The sequence below is a fragment of the Saccopteryx bilineata genome, chromosome X (assembly GCF_036850765.1).
Source record: "Saccopteryx bilineata isolate mSacBil1 chromosome X, mSacBil1_pri_phased_curated, whole genome shotgun sequence".
NCBI classification, from domain to species: domain Eukaryota; kingdom Metazoa; phylum Chordata; class Mammalia; order Chiroptera; family Emballonuridae; genus Saccopteryx; species Saccopteryx bilineata.
Genome location: NC_089502.1, coordinates 75,133,065 through 75,147,430, shown reverse-complemented (window position 1 = coordinate 75,147,430; position 14,366 = coordinate 75,133,065). Strand labels below are relative to the sequence as shown.

Sequence of the window (14,366 nt, the reverse complement as noted above, 5' to 3'; positions counted from 1 at the left end):
AAATGTTTAAAAGAGCAGGGTAAAAAACTATATGATTTCAACTATGTAAAAATATATAGTCACACCTACTACGATGGCGATTATAAAAAATAACAAATAAATAACAAGTGTTGGTGGGGATGTGAAGACACTGGAGCCCTCCTGCACTGCTGGAGGGAATGTATAATGGTACGACTGCTATGGAAAGCAGTCTGGCAGTTCCTCAAAGAGTTAAATATAGAATTACTATGTGATCCAGCAAGTCCACACCTGGGTATATACCCAGAAGATCTGAAAGCCGGGGTTCAAACAAATATCTGTATACCAATGTTCACAACAACATCGTTCACAATAGACAAAAGGTGGAAGGAAATGAAAACATATGTCCACATGAAAACTTGTTCATGAATGTTCATGGCAGCTTTATTCATAATTGCCCCAAAGTGGAACCAACCCAAGTATCCATAGAGATGAAGTGATAAACAAGACAAACTAATATTACTGAACCATAAAAAGAGATGAAGTATGGATCCATATTACAATACGGATGCACCTTGAAAACATTATGTTAAGTGAAATAAGCCAATCAAAATGGACAAATAGCGTATGATTACCCATATATAAAGTACCTAGAACAGTCAATTTCATAGAGATAGAAGGTAGAATAGAGGTTACCAGGAGCTGAGGAGGGTAGGGAAGGGAGTTATTGCTTAATGAGTATAGAGTTTTTGTTTAGGAGAATAAAAATGTTTTACAAATGGATAGTGGTGATGGTTATACAACATTGCAAATGTACTGGATTTGTAGATGTAAAAATGGTTAAAGTGGTAAATTATATGTATATATATATATTTTACCACAATGAAAAACGAAAAGGATTATATATCTATATCTGCCACAAAAAGACATATCAAAAGGAAATACACTATAACAAGAGTGCTTCTGCAATCTGTTTCCCTTTATACTTCTATTTTCCAAAAGTTCTCAAAAACCTTTTTTTGTAATTGGCAAAAAGTTATTTTAAAATAATTCTGAGCCTATAATAAACCTGATGGACTAACATGTTTGGAGGTTTTAGTTCAATACCAAGCAGATATGCTCACCTTTCACAGACCAGCCAGGTAGCCATACCATCTATTGAAAACCAAACAAAAAGACAGGTACCCCCCACTACTACCACATGTCCTCCTCCAGGCTAAACTTGGTGATGTGGCACTTCCTTATACCCCTAAGAGAAGCATGGGAATTAGATGTCCAAAGTTCAGGACAGGCCTACACAGGCTCTGGAGTGACAAGTTGTCACTGTTTCCCCTTTCAGCTCTCCCACCAGGTGCTAGACAAGGCTCAGGCCCATACTAGGCCTGCCTGGGGGACCTTTTCTCCTCTTGCCCCAGTAGGTCCTTCCAGCAGATTGAGGCTGAGGCTACAGCAGATCCCTTCTCTCCAGGTAAAAGGAGCCCAGATCCTCCCATCTCACTTGCAGAGCCTGCAGAAGAAGGAGGAAATCAATACCCCCCTTCCTCATGCCTTCCTCCATCACTATCCCAAAAGCATACTAGGTCTCAAGGACATGACACTGGGGTATTGAACAAAAAGGATGCGAGTAGGTTCCCACTCTGGATCTGAGACACTCCAGTGGCCCCAACAAGCTACCAGAAGGCTCTGCTGGACTTCACCTGCCATCAGTTCAGCTTCTCACCCCAGTCTCTCCGCAGCCAGCTGGCAGGCATTGCTTCAGATGGCTGGAGGAAATTATGAACATTTTTATACATGTGTGCACTGGGAAAAGGGCTGACAGACCTGGGTGAGTATCCCAGTCTTCCCACCTTTCAGCTATGTGGCCTGGGTAGGTCACTTTTCCTCACTGAACCTGTTTTCTCAATTGTAAAATGGGGACAATGGTAGTACCTGTCTGCTAGGATGCCTGTCAGGATAAAATGAGTTCATGGACCCACACAAAGACCCTGGCATCTTCCAGGCACTCAAGAGCTTGGTGCTTCCTTTTCCCCTCTCCTTTTCTTATTGCTTTCTTCTTTGGCACCAGCCTGCCCAGCCTTCTGGCCCAGAGACTTGTGGTTTAGATTCCAAGTCCTTTCTCTAGAATCCATTCAAGCAGGAGCTTTGGTCCGGGAAGCCCATTGCTTCGTACTAACTGCTTCCCTTTCCAGAGCCAGCGCCAGCACAGCTGGTGCACTTGCTCTCTCCTCTAAGGATCTGCCAGGCTCAAGGTGTGTGTCAAAAATGTAGGCTATTCTGAACCACCACCCCCCTTATGCCCATGGAGAAAAGTCTAGTCAAGCGTCTCTGGCCACCTGCACACACATTGGTCTGCATAACCACAGACACATGACATGTCTACACCCCAGAAATTTCCAAGGTCAGCAGCAGAGAAGGATGCTTCTGAAGGCCCATATTTATCTAGACCCCTCAGAGGCTGCCCCTGGCTTTCTAGCAAACACCTGCAACTGGAATCTGTCTATGGCTGAGGGATAAGCAGAGCAGGGACAGGTCTCATGCCCAGTCTTCAGGTAAACAGCCTCAGGGGATGGGAACAAAAAGGAACTTCCCCAAGGGAGAAGTTGTTCTAGCACAAACTTTCACCCTTGAGCCTGATGTGTCTCCCTACATACCTACCCACATACCATGTAAAGGCTGCAGGTACCCTACCCCTGAGGTAACGATGCCTGGGGAGGAGACTGACATGCACCTACACAGCTTAGAAGCACCCAATGTCTCCTGCTCGTGATGTGCTTGGAGGTGCCTGGTCCTCCTTTCATCTCAGCCCCAACCACTGCCTTCCCTGTCCTCACCCCCTACCTCCACTGTGTTCAGCAGACTTGCAGCCAGACCATTTAGCTCCCCCTACCCCAACATTAGGAGATACCAGTGTATCCTTCTTTGAGATGCCCGTTGCCATGGTGACTATAGTAGTCAGGATGCCTGTGGGAAAGATGGGGAGTAGCCATGAAGACTGTGTGTCTGCAAGTCTATATGTCTAAGTGTGAGTGCATGCACACATGCACATGTCTTCCCAGAGTGGGGAGGAGAGAAAGAAAGCAGAGGATAAAGAGCAGAGAGGAAGTGCGAGGGATAAAGGGAATGAGAAAAGAAGGATCAGAGGAGGAAAAGAGGCAGGCAGATGGGGAAAGGTGAGGGAAAGTATGAGTGCAGAGTGAGGGATGTGAGGGGCGAGGAGGATGGGGTGTCAAGGGCAAGAGGTGCAGTGTCAGGAGGGTTCAGAGTAAGGACTTGAGGTAAATGCTGGGAGGGGTGTGAGTAAGAGGTGGGAGATGAAAGGGGTGGAGAGGGATAGGAGATGGGAAAAGACTAACTGTTACAGGAGCACGGCAGGGAGTGAGGGGAACGGGAGGGTGGGAAGGGATAGAGGTAACTATTGGGAGGAGTGGGAGTGTGCGGAGTGTAGGTGTAGGGGCAAGAGCTAGACCAGTGGTAGTCAACCTGGTCCCTACCGCCCACTAGTGGGCTTTCTAGCTTTCATGGTAGGTGGTAGCAGAGCAACCAAAGTATAAATAAAAAGATAGATTTAACTATAGTAAGTTGTTTTATAAAGTTTTATTCTGCCAAACTTAGCGAAAATATGACATAAAGTACTTGGTAAGTAATTATTATCATATGCTTTAACTTGCTGTAACTCTGCTTTATAAATTTTATAAAGTTACTTCCGTACTTTATAAATCACCATTACTGTGGAACCGGTGGGTGGTTAGAAAATTTTACTACTGAGATACAAAAGTGGGTGATAGGTATAAAAAGGTTGACTACCCCTGATCTAGACAGTAATGTGTAGGGTGTGGCTTGGAAAGGGTCTAGACCAGTGATTTTCAACTGCCGGTCTGGTGCCGGTCCACTAGAAATTTTGTGCCAGTCCGTGAAAGAGTTAACCACCCTGATGTGTATGAAGACTATAGTCTGCAGACCTGCACTGGTCTAGGGTGATTTTTGAGTAGAAGATTGGGAAGTTTGTGGGGTCTTTGGTATGTGGATGGAGGGTGTTGAATGTGGCCAAAATTTTGGAAGAAATATGGGAGATAATAGTGGGGAATGGGTCAGGATGAGGTCAGGGGGTCTGGACAGGTGTGGGCAGCATGAGGCTACATTCCCAATCCCACGCTTAACCCACTGCACCCTTGTCTAAGCTAGAAACATTGTCTCTTCCTGTCCCTGCCCCTTCTAGGAAACCAAACTCTCAATTCCTGGGCAGTAAGCTTCTTCGGGTCTGGAGGCCCCACCCCAGAGGAAACTGTGCCCTCATTTCCAGAAGGTGGCTTCTTGACTGCCACCCTCTTCTTCCATCCCCAAACAGGGGTCAGGAAACCTTTTCTGGCCCCCAAAACCCTGGGTCAGGAAGGCAGACTATGGACACTGCTCCTTGCTTGTGAGCTTGGGTGACACCACCGAACATTGGCCAACTTGGGGCTCTAGCCCTTTACCTAGCACCCTGAGTTCCCTGCTCCTGGCACCAGCATTAGCCCAGCAGTCCTGCTTGGCAAAAGAGCTGTGGCAGGTGGGAGGAGAGAGCAGGACAGCGAGGCATAAATGGCTGCCAGCCAGAGTGGAGGAAGAGAAGGGCCCCCATGGGTACAGGCAGAAGGCAAGGTGCCAGCCCTGACAGTCCCCTGCCCCATGTGTGGGGGTTAGGCCTCTTTCCCCAGCCCTTCCCATTCAGTGCTGCTGTTCAGGGAGCAGGCTCTGATCATGGGCCTAAACTGTGGTCTGAAATAGACCTCAGAGGTCACCTGGTCCAATTCTCCCCATAATCTGGTATTAGAGTTATCTCCACACCATTTCCTCCAGGAGTCTGCATGAATCTGGCCAAACATTTCCTGGAAACGGGACCTCACCTCCTTTAGGGCAATCTGGTACTTCTTTGGAAGAAAAATACTATTAACTGAGTAGTAACTCTGCTGTGCCAGGCCTAGGTACTGTGCAGACTTCTCATTAATAATGACCTCACAGCCCTGGCTGGTTGGCTCAATGAATAGAGCGTCCACCTGGCATGCTGATGTCCCGGGTTTGATACCCAGTCAGGGCACACATGAGAAGTGATCATCTGCTTCTCTCTCCCTCCCTCTCTCATTTCTCTCCTTCTTCTCCTCCCACAGCCAGTGGCTTAATTGGTTCAAGTGTTGGCCCCAGGCACTGAGGATAGCTTGGTTGATTCCAGCATCAGCTCCAAATAGGGGTTGCCGGGTGGATCCTGATAGGGGTGCATGCCAGAGTGTATCTATCTTGCCTCCTCTCACTTATAGAAATAATAATGACCTCACAGGGCTGAGGTTTATTTTATAGATGAGAAAAGGAAGGCTTTAAGGGAAAAAGATGTCCCCAGCTCAAGGTCACATAGTAAATAAAAGAGCTGGGTTTGAACCTGGGACTTTTAACTACAAAGAGCCCCTGGAGTTAAGCAGGATATGCCTCTTCTTTTGCACCACAGCAACTCTTCTGAGGTCTGCAGGAAGAAACCACAGCCTTCTGAGTGTCTTCTTCTCCAGGTGAAACAGCTCCTTCAACTGTGTCCAGGAGAACTTGGGTTTCGACCTCCTCCCGACCTGCTCCATGTGAGATCCAGAACCAAACACACAGTCTTCCAGGTGGGTTTGGACCAGCTCAGAATAGAGAAGAACTATCACATCCTTCCTTGGCACTAACCTTTACTGCTGTGGCCCAATGGTTGGTAAGAGCTGAAAACTGTCCTTCTCTTGGGCTTCTAGCCCCTCTTGGATGAGAGCTATGAGAACAGAGGCTAGGGGTTTGTTCCCATCTCCACCACTCCCCTCAGTCGGAATGGCATGTATTAGAGTAGGAAAGCGCAGAGGTAGAGGAAGAGGCAATTAGAATCAGGCAGGAGCATGGCAGGGCTGTGAGGACAAAGAGTTGTGGGGAGTGAGGTGGTTGTCTAGTAACTCTAGGCAGGGCCAGGAGAGCAAAGGGGAGGGGGAGATAGGTGTTTTGGGATAGGGGGTATTCACAGGGAAATTAGGGAGGGGTGGAGCATAAGGGGTGGCAGAGGCCAGGATGGGGATGAGCACAGTCTTCCTCAGTTAACATCACCCTGCTGTGCAGGAGGAAGTCAGTTGCACATTAAAAAAATGTTGCAACTGGTACTAAATTGGGAAGTGTCACAGGCAGCAGTGTGGATGGGTCTGATTCGTGGGGCCCTGTTTGGCCAAAAACAGGAGCAGACATTGCAAAGGGAGAGAATGGGGTTTTGGGGGCTGCCCCCAAAAATATCTGACTGAGGCACTCAGGACAGGGTCCCAGGTATGGGGGTCACCTGGCCCTGAAGCAGTTCCAGGCTTGGTTTCCAGAAGTAGAGGAAGCCCCCTTATCCTGGCCTGGGGCTGTGGGCTCTCCACCCAGGAGAAGCTTTGAGGATGGTCATCATTTCCAAGGGATCCCATTTGGGGTAGGAGCTGAGCAGACTGTCTTGGAGTCCGGGGGCAGGATCAGGGATCAGCAGAGAAAGCCTAGGATGTAAGTGGGGTGATGCGGTGAAGAGAGGGGCTGCAGGAAAGAGGAGAGAAGGCATGTCTTTTCCCTTAGTGTCCATAATACAGCAGGAATCAAGAACTCTCTTAGATCTAGGCCTCAGGGAGAGAGCATTGGAGAGGAGTGGGAGAGAGAAAAAAAAGCTCTGGAGCTGGCACTGCCTTCTCCTGGAACAACAGGCAGCAGGAGAGCAGGTGGAGTGCACTTGAGATGGAGAGCAAGAGGAGAGCAACAGCGACAAGGAGACAAAGGAGCGGAAGGAGTTGTCCTGGCCACAAGGAATTTGCTGGGAGGCCCTGGAAAAAATATGAGCTTAGCACCAGAACATGTGGGTTGGAGGTCTGGCTGAGTGATCATGGGGCAAAATGCTTGATCTCCCTGCACCTCAGTTTCCTCATCTGTTAAACGGGATAATGGTGCTGGTATTACCAATCTCCTTGAGCAGCTGTGATCTCATAATACATGCGAAGGAGGTTAAAACCCTATCCATTACATCAATGTCAGGTGTTATATTATTATTTCAAAATAAGACACGCTACCTCCTCCCACTTGAATCTCACATAAGACTCAGGATGTGGGTAGAGCAAGGATTATTATTCCTGTTTTACAACTGAGCAAATGAAAGTTAAGAGAAGTAAAGCAACATGCCCAAGGTCACATTGTTAACAAGTGGTAGAGGCTGATAAGGTCCAAATCCTGGAGATCAGTGGTCTTTCTCCTACACCAAACTGCTTGGGAAAAATAATCAACATGAATGACTATTATTTAGTGTGGGATCAGACACAGCTTGAAGCCAATTGTAACATGGGAAAAACCCCACGGGAAAGCTGGGGTGTGGTCTCTCATTCATCCTGATGATTGAAGAAATCTTGAGGGCATGGGGTTGAATTGAGGACCACAAGACACACATTCTTTATGCCTTCTGCTAATAGATGTCTGTCTGTTCCCACTGAGTGTGTATATCTGTGGCTCACACTGAGGCTGGGTGTCTCTATCTCTGTATGACAAAATGTGTCCTCCATGTGACAGGACTTCTGCCTTTGTGCCTCTGACATCATGAGGAGATGTACATGTGTGACAGGGTATCTGCTTTTATGGCACTGTTTGGTGTGACAACCTCTCTGTATCTCTGTGTGACTTTGCCCAAAACAGTGGTGGTGGTGGTATATGGCAATGTGTGAATGTGTGTGTGTGTGTGTGTGTCTGTGTGTGTGTGTGTATCTCTCTGTACATCTTTAAGAAACGGAATATCTCATCTGGTAGTGTGAGTGAGGCAGTGAGTCAGCTGAGGCTGAGGGAAGCGGGAAGGAAGCAGCTTGGTTACGAGAACAGGAAAAGGGAGAAGGAGAAAGTGAAGTGAAGGGTAGCAAAGAGCTATCCTTTCCACAACCCCCTGCCTAAATCCCTGAGGAGCCCACGAAGAGCATAGAATTCTGCAGAAGTCCAAAGGGGTCATGTTGGATGAAAAAGGGCACTTTTTGCCTCTCTCCAAAGCTCGGGTAGGAGACAAGCTAGACTGGGAGGCAACTATCTCCCTCTACAGCTCTCAGCCTCCCAGGCTGAGGAGGGGTGAGGCCACCACCCTACCCTGTGTCCTTGTCACTTGACCCTTTGACCTTGTTGTTCTTTCTTTCCAAAGGCAGGCCACCTGGCCTGGCCGAGCCAACAGGGCCATGGCACCACGTCCTGAATGTTTACAGCCCCCACACACCTACCGTCCAGAGCGACCCTGCTGAGGGTCAAGAACTTTCTGAACTCAGCTCTGCCCTAGGCAGGCCTGTTCTGCAGCAGCCTCGCTTCTCCTCCGGATTCCTGTTCCAGCAGTGAGAAAGCCAGCTGGCCTCCGGCTGTCACCCCAGGGTGCCCGGGAAGCACTGGGAGTTTGGAAATGCACCAACCTTCAGTGGACCTCCCACAAGTCGCTGTGCTCCCTCTTTTGTCAGGGAAGAGGATCTGGCAAGGGGCTTCCCTTTGGAAGAAGACAGGGACCCCTAGGCTCTATCTGCAGAGGTTCAGAGCCACCACCTCAGGTCATATTAGGTCAACAGTGTGGTGTGCCCCACCAGCAGGGGTGTCCCTCCTCTAGCTCACTCTCAGCGGCCAAAGGGCGAGGGCTGGGCTTCCAGATAGTCTCCCCTCTACCTTTGGTCTTTCCTCTGCACTAGCCAATCCCGAGATTTCGATTCCAGCCCAGGAAAGGAAGAGGACCCCGCTGGCCGCTGGCCGAACACGAAGGCTAGGGGAGCCAGCTTCCTCTTTCCACCTCTTTGCCAGCCCGGGGCCCCGTGACCCCTCCCTCCTCAGGCAGGGCAGCGTGCCAGGAGGCCCCAGTCAGACCTTGCCCAAACCAGGAATTAATAGAAGTTGGCCAGGTGGTGACCTGACCCGGATCCCTGAGGCCCCTTCTCCGGGGCGGGTCCCAAAGTGGCACTGGAGTGCAGCACCGAGAGCGTGGGGCTAATGGGAGGGGGTGTGGTAGGCAGAGCAGACCTCCTTTCTTCTCCGGGCTGCCCTCCGCACTCACATACACACACCCCGCCACCGCTCCCAACCCGTGGCGGCGGATGACAGGTCCTACCTTACAGCCTTTCGTGCAGGACCGAATTGAGTACTCTTCCGCCTGTAAGTATTTATGCAGCACGAGGTCGAACTCATCATATTTTTCCTGAGCATGTCGGTCCAGCCTCTGATACGCCTCGACACAGTTGCTACACACCTCCCAGGCCCCGGAGCCCGGGCTGGCCATGACAGCGAGCAGGTCCCCCAGCAGGGCGTCCAGGCTGCAGTCCAGGCTGTCGGGGCGGTCCATGCCCAGCAGCAAGTCCCAGACTGTGTAGGTGTCGCAAAAGGAGAGAGTGAAGTTCCGAAAGTGGCCTTTGAGCAAGTTTTTTTTGGCGGAGGGGAACTCGGCCGGGGCACGGGAAGTGGAGTCCGGGGGCCGCAGAGGGGGGGCTGGGGTACTCGGTTCAAAAAGTCTCTGCAAAGATTGCAATTTGGTGCAAGCTGCGTCCAGCCCCGTGGGCTCGGGGACGCCGCCGCAGTCTGGCCCGGGACTGGCGGCGGGGGCGGTTTTGGTCAGGTTGCTGTATTGGGGACCGCAGGTGCCCGGGGGCGCTTTGGGCTCGTTGGGCGGCGGCGGCGGCAGGGACTGCACCGCACGAGGAGGCGCAGGCTGCCGCTCACGGTTGGTCCCCCAGGGCGGCCGCATGGCGCTGCTCAGCTCTCTGGCCCGGGGCCGGGCCCCCGCGCACAGCCACAGATGGTCAGCGAGCAGCACGGTGAAGAAGAGCAGGGACGCCAGGGACAGTCGCCATCGCTGCGCCCGCTCGGAGTCGGCGCAAGGTTTGTCGCTCGGCTTGGGAGCCCAGCAGCAGCAGCAGCAGCAGATAGTCAGCGCGGCGGCGTCTTTCCCGGGACACATCCAAGCGCCCCTGAACATATTTCAGGGGGGTCCGGGCAGGAGGGAGCAGGCAGGCGCGAGGCCGGACGGCCGTCTCGGGCGGGCGAGCGGACCGCGCGCCGCTCCGTGCCCCTCGGCGCCGTCCAGGCTCTACCTTGGGGGTCGCATGGCGAAGCAGGCCGGCCGGCCCGGGGCTCCCGCTCAGGCTGAAGTCGCGGGGCGCTCTCGTGCAGTCCCCGCGCCCTCCCGCGCTCCCTCGCTCGCAGCCCGGGCGCGGCCACCCGGCCCGCTAGGCACTGCCCGGCGTCCCGGCGGGGGGCGGCGCGGGGCACTGGGGCGGCGGCGGCTGTGGCGGCGGCGCCGCGCTCCTCATAGTGTCCAGGTCCTCAGTTGTCCTCGGCCCCGCGACACTCCGCGTGGCGCCAGCGGCCGCCCGCCTCGCGCTCCGTTCTGACCGTCTCGGCTCCGCACAGCTCTGCGCGCTCAGCGCCGCCGTGCGGGCCCGGCCGCCGCGCTCCGCTCGCTCGCTCGCTCGCCCCGCGCCGCGCCGCTCCCACCCGTCTGCCCGCCGGCCGCTCCCTGCCTCGCTCGCGCCCTCCTAGGCCGGCCGCCCGGCTCGCCGCCCGGCCCTTCGGGCTTCGCCCGCGCTCCGGCCGTTCGCCGGGGCCGGTCCCGGGCCGGCTCCTCTCCGGCTCCCAGCCCGCTGCTCCCGGAGTCCCGGCTCGGGCTGGCCACCTGGCTCCTGGCGGCGCCACTGGCGCCGGACGGGGACGCCGGGCTGGACTTAGTGCGCTCCTGGCTTCCGCCTCTCGTTAGCACCGCTGAGGCTGCCACCGGGCGGCACGGCCCCGTGCTTCCCGCTGGCCATGCCCCCTCAGTCTGTCGCCATCTTCCGCTGTGCGGAGAACACCTTGAGAGCCCGTGTGCGAGTGTGTTTGAGGGGAGCTGGGCGGAGAAAGAAGGCACGAAAAGGAGGAGGGAGCGGGACTGGGGCTCTGACTGCGCCTGCGCCTCAGGACTCTTGCCCCCCCCCTCCACCTCCCACTCCCAGCCCCCGCCGGCCACAGGCTGTGCTGTTTGGGGATGTTTCCAGTCCACCCCCAACTCCATTCACTTCAGCGCCTCCGTTCATCTGCCCGCCCCCCGAGTGCACACGCCACACGCTGAGTCCCAGGCCCTGGCGCTCCTCCTCCCCAGCCAACCCGGGAACCCGCCTCCCTCCCCAGGGCGGCAGCTCACTCCCCCCGAGGGCTCGGGGGGCTTTATGAGGGGGATTTTTGGAGGAAGGGGACATCTAGTAGCTTCTTGGTTCCTCCCTGGGTCGCCTCCCCCATCCCCATGACTAGGCTACGCTGGAGCCAGCTGTGGATCCGACCAGTTCCCATCCCTAACTCCGCTGTCCTGCCCGAGGCCAAAACGGCCCCTGGTGCTGAAGGACAGCTCCCAGCTTAGCAGCAGTGCGGAACAAAGCTTAGAGAGCCTCCTGGAGGGGGCAAGACAGTGGACTAAAATGGGTAGTAGTGATGGGGGGTTGTTTCTGCCCTTAGTAAGGTTTCCAGTGCCTCTCCCTTGTCCTAGCTTCCTGGGTCCCCCTATAGGCTGCTGAGAATAGCGGAGCGAGAGTTAGGGAAGCGGTGCCTCCCAGACGAAACCATGTGCTTGGGGCCCCCACAGAGTCACATGGCACTAGGAACTCAGAAGAGCAAATGGCCTGCCGCGCCACTAACCTTGTTTGGATTCCACCAAATCTCAGAGTGGTCGGATTGTCTACTTCCTTTCTCATTCCGTCCCACTCCCAGTAACTCCCACATTGTATTTCTAAATCAACCATTACCAGTAAAGGTTTGTTAATGTTAAGAATAATAACAGTAATAACAACAATAAAGAAAATACTCTTTGTTGTATGTATACTAGGTCTTCGGTTACTGCTCTAGGCACTTCACATGCATTATTTCATTTAATCTTCACAACAGTCTTATTTTTAAATCTTATTTAGAAAATTAAATTTAATGGGGTGACATTGATCAGTAAGAGTACATATGCTTCGGGTAAATATTTTTATAGCATTTGAATTGTTGATTGTGTTGTGTGCCCATCACCCAAAGACAACAATCTTATGAAGCAGACACTACTCTTATATGCATTTATGTATGACGAAGCTGAGACTTACCATGGTTAAGTTGCCTAAGGTCACACAGCTAGTAACTTAGCAGCCAAGAAAGAAACCCAGGCACTCTGGCTTTAGAGTTGTCTTACCACACAAGTAAAGCCCTGGAAAAATGAAGGGGTGGAAGACACAGTCTTTCCTGCCTTACAAGAAATTATGATCTACATGAGGAAAAGAGGCATACATGTGGGCTAGTGGGAGGATTCATGGACCGGAGACTTGAGTTCAGGTAATAGTTCTACCACTGAACATGTCATGTGCCCTTGAGAATCCGTTCTCTCTGAGTATTGATTTTCCCCTGAGTAACATGAGGGGATGCCAAGGGTGAAATAAGGTGGATGGGAATCATTAGCCCTACTCAGAGCTGGGTCAGGGTGGGCTGGGATGAACACAGGAATAGTTTCTGGAAGACAGAGAGTATAAGCTAGTTCCTAAAGAAGTAGCAAGATTTGGGTGAGTGGGTGAGTGGTGAGGGCAGTCCACATGAGAGGAATAAAGGTGGAAAGTTTCAGCGATGAGGAGCCTTGTACAGTTGTGTGACAGTTTGGCGGCATTGGTGCTGGCAATTTGTGGGGAAGTGGGACAAGGGACAAAAATGTCAACACTTAGGAGGCCTGTTCATTCATTATGTTCCAATCACTATGCAGGAGACTAGGGAGGAGACTGAAGTGGATTAGACATGTCCCTGCCCTCAACACACTCATGGGTGAATTAAAGAGGCAGACATTTTAAAGGGGGTATTGCAACCCAGTGGAATAAAAATGATATGAATGAGAGGGCTCCTTCCCATAGAGGGTAGCACTGATCAATTGTCAGCTTCTCTCAGAGATAATTTTGCACACAGCCACTTGAATTGGGGGCATTCATTCATTTATTTATTCAACAAATGTCTATTGAGGATCTGTTATATTCCAGATGCTGTCCTAGGCATCCAAGATATAGAAATGAGTAAAATACATGTGTTGGGCTGAAGGAGTTTAGTTGAAGTCTTAAGGGATGAATAAAAATTAGCTAGACAAGAGAGAAGGTGGTGTGTGAAGGATGTCCCAGGCAGGAGGAATGTCATGTGTAAAGGCTCAGAAGAAAAGCTAAGAATGGCATGTTCAGAAACCTGCAAAGTAGTTTATTGTGACTAGGCGTGAAACAGGACTTCCAAAAATGAGGTTGAATATTTGGCAGGAACAATTCATGAAAGGCTCTGGGTGCCATGCTAAGTAGTTTGGACTTTATCCCAAAAGTACTAAGAGCCACAGAAGAGGTTGAAAGATTTTCAGCTGATTTGTATTTTTAGAAGACTGATTTGGCTGCAGGATGGAGACTGGATTGGAGTGACATTTGAGAGGAGAGTTGAGGCAGGGAAACTGGTTAGGAGACTGGTTAGTAATCTGGGTGACAGGTGTTAAGGGCTAAACAAAGAATGCAGCATTAGGGGTGGAGAAAGGAAATGCACACGGGAGAAAATAATTGAAAGGACATGGGAGTGGCTTAAATGTAAGGTATAAAGTGGAGACAGGGCTTGAAGGAGGTTAAGACCAAAGGGTTTGTTTTAGTGACCCAGGCATCACTGCCCCTGCCCACCTAGCAACAAACTTCTTTCCAGAGCCACTCTTTGTTCAGTCCTTGGAGGTTTCAGTGTTCTGTTTAATAAAGAAGGCTAATCGCTTACAGATACCTAGTTCAGAGTTGATTGGCAAACCACAGTGATTGACACCCTCGATTACCAATGGAAGATCAGCTTGCCAGGACTCATCTATCAGCTCTGAGCACCTCTGAAGCTTTCTGTGAGAAGACACTCAGGCAAGACTCCTTACTTCTCCCTCAGCACACAGGGCAAAAAGTGTCTACAAAGGTGCATTTATCCCAGGAGCACAATATAACAACAATTTAACCACACAGTACCTGCTGCACACAGAAGTAGCACACCAGCAGTCAGAGGAAGCTCTCATTCTCTTCCACTCGATAACACAAGAAATTGAGATGGGGGAAGGGAAGGCATTGGCCTCTAATTCGGCCCCTGGAGCAAAATAACCAGGTGGGAACAGGGTTGCTCCCCAGAACTGGTTGATCCTGGCCAACCCTCTTCTCGGCCCTTTCTCTGTATTCACTTCCAGGTCAGCAAAGGATAAAGGTGGCACTTCTGAGGGCACCCTGAGTACCCAGGAAGAGTAATGGAGTGATCTGAGATCGGGCAGGGGGAGGGTTCCTTGGAATAGAGGAGGAGGAAAAGGTTTTCAGCAGTGAAAATCTGACAAATTAGGAAGAAGAAAAAGTGGGAGTTGTTTAAAGAGGCCAACATGGTTACACATTTGT

General features: G+C 51.6%; 1 protein-coding gene across 1 annotated transcript in view; it reads right to left on the bottom strand.

The window, feature by feature from the left end:
• NALF2 (NALCN channel auxiliary factor 2) overlaps positions 1-10,801 on the bottom strand; it is a 28,725-nt gene extending 17,924 nt beyond the window's left edge. Inside the window, exon 1 of the mRNA XM_066250050.1 lies at positions 9,068-10,801. Coding sequence (XP_066106147.1) covers positions 9,068-9,928 — 861 coding nt within the window. The 5' untranslated portion in view covers positions 9,929-10,801. The remainder of the gene's footprint in view (positions 1-9,067) is intronic.
• Between the last annotated feature and the right edge of the window lie 3,565 nt (positions 10,802-14,366).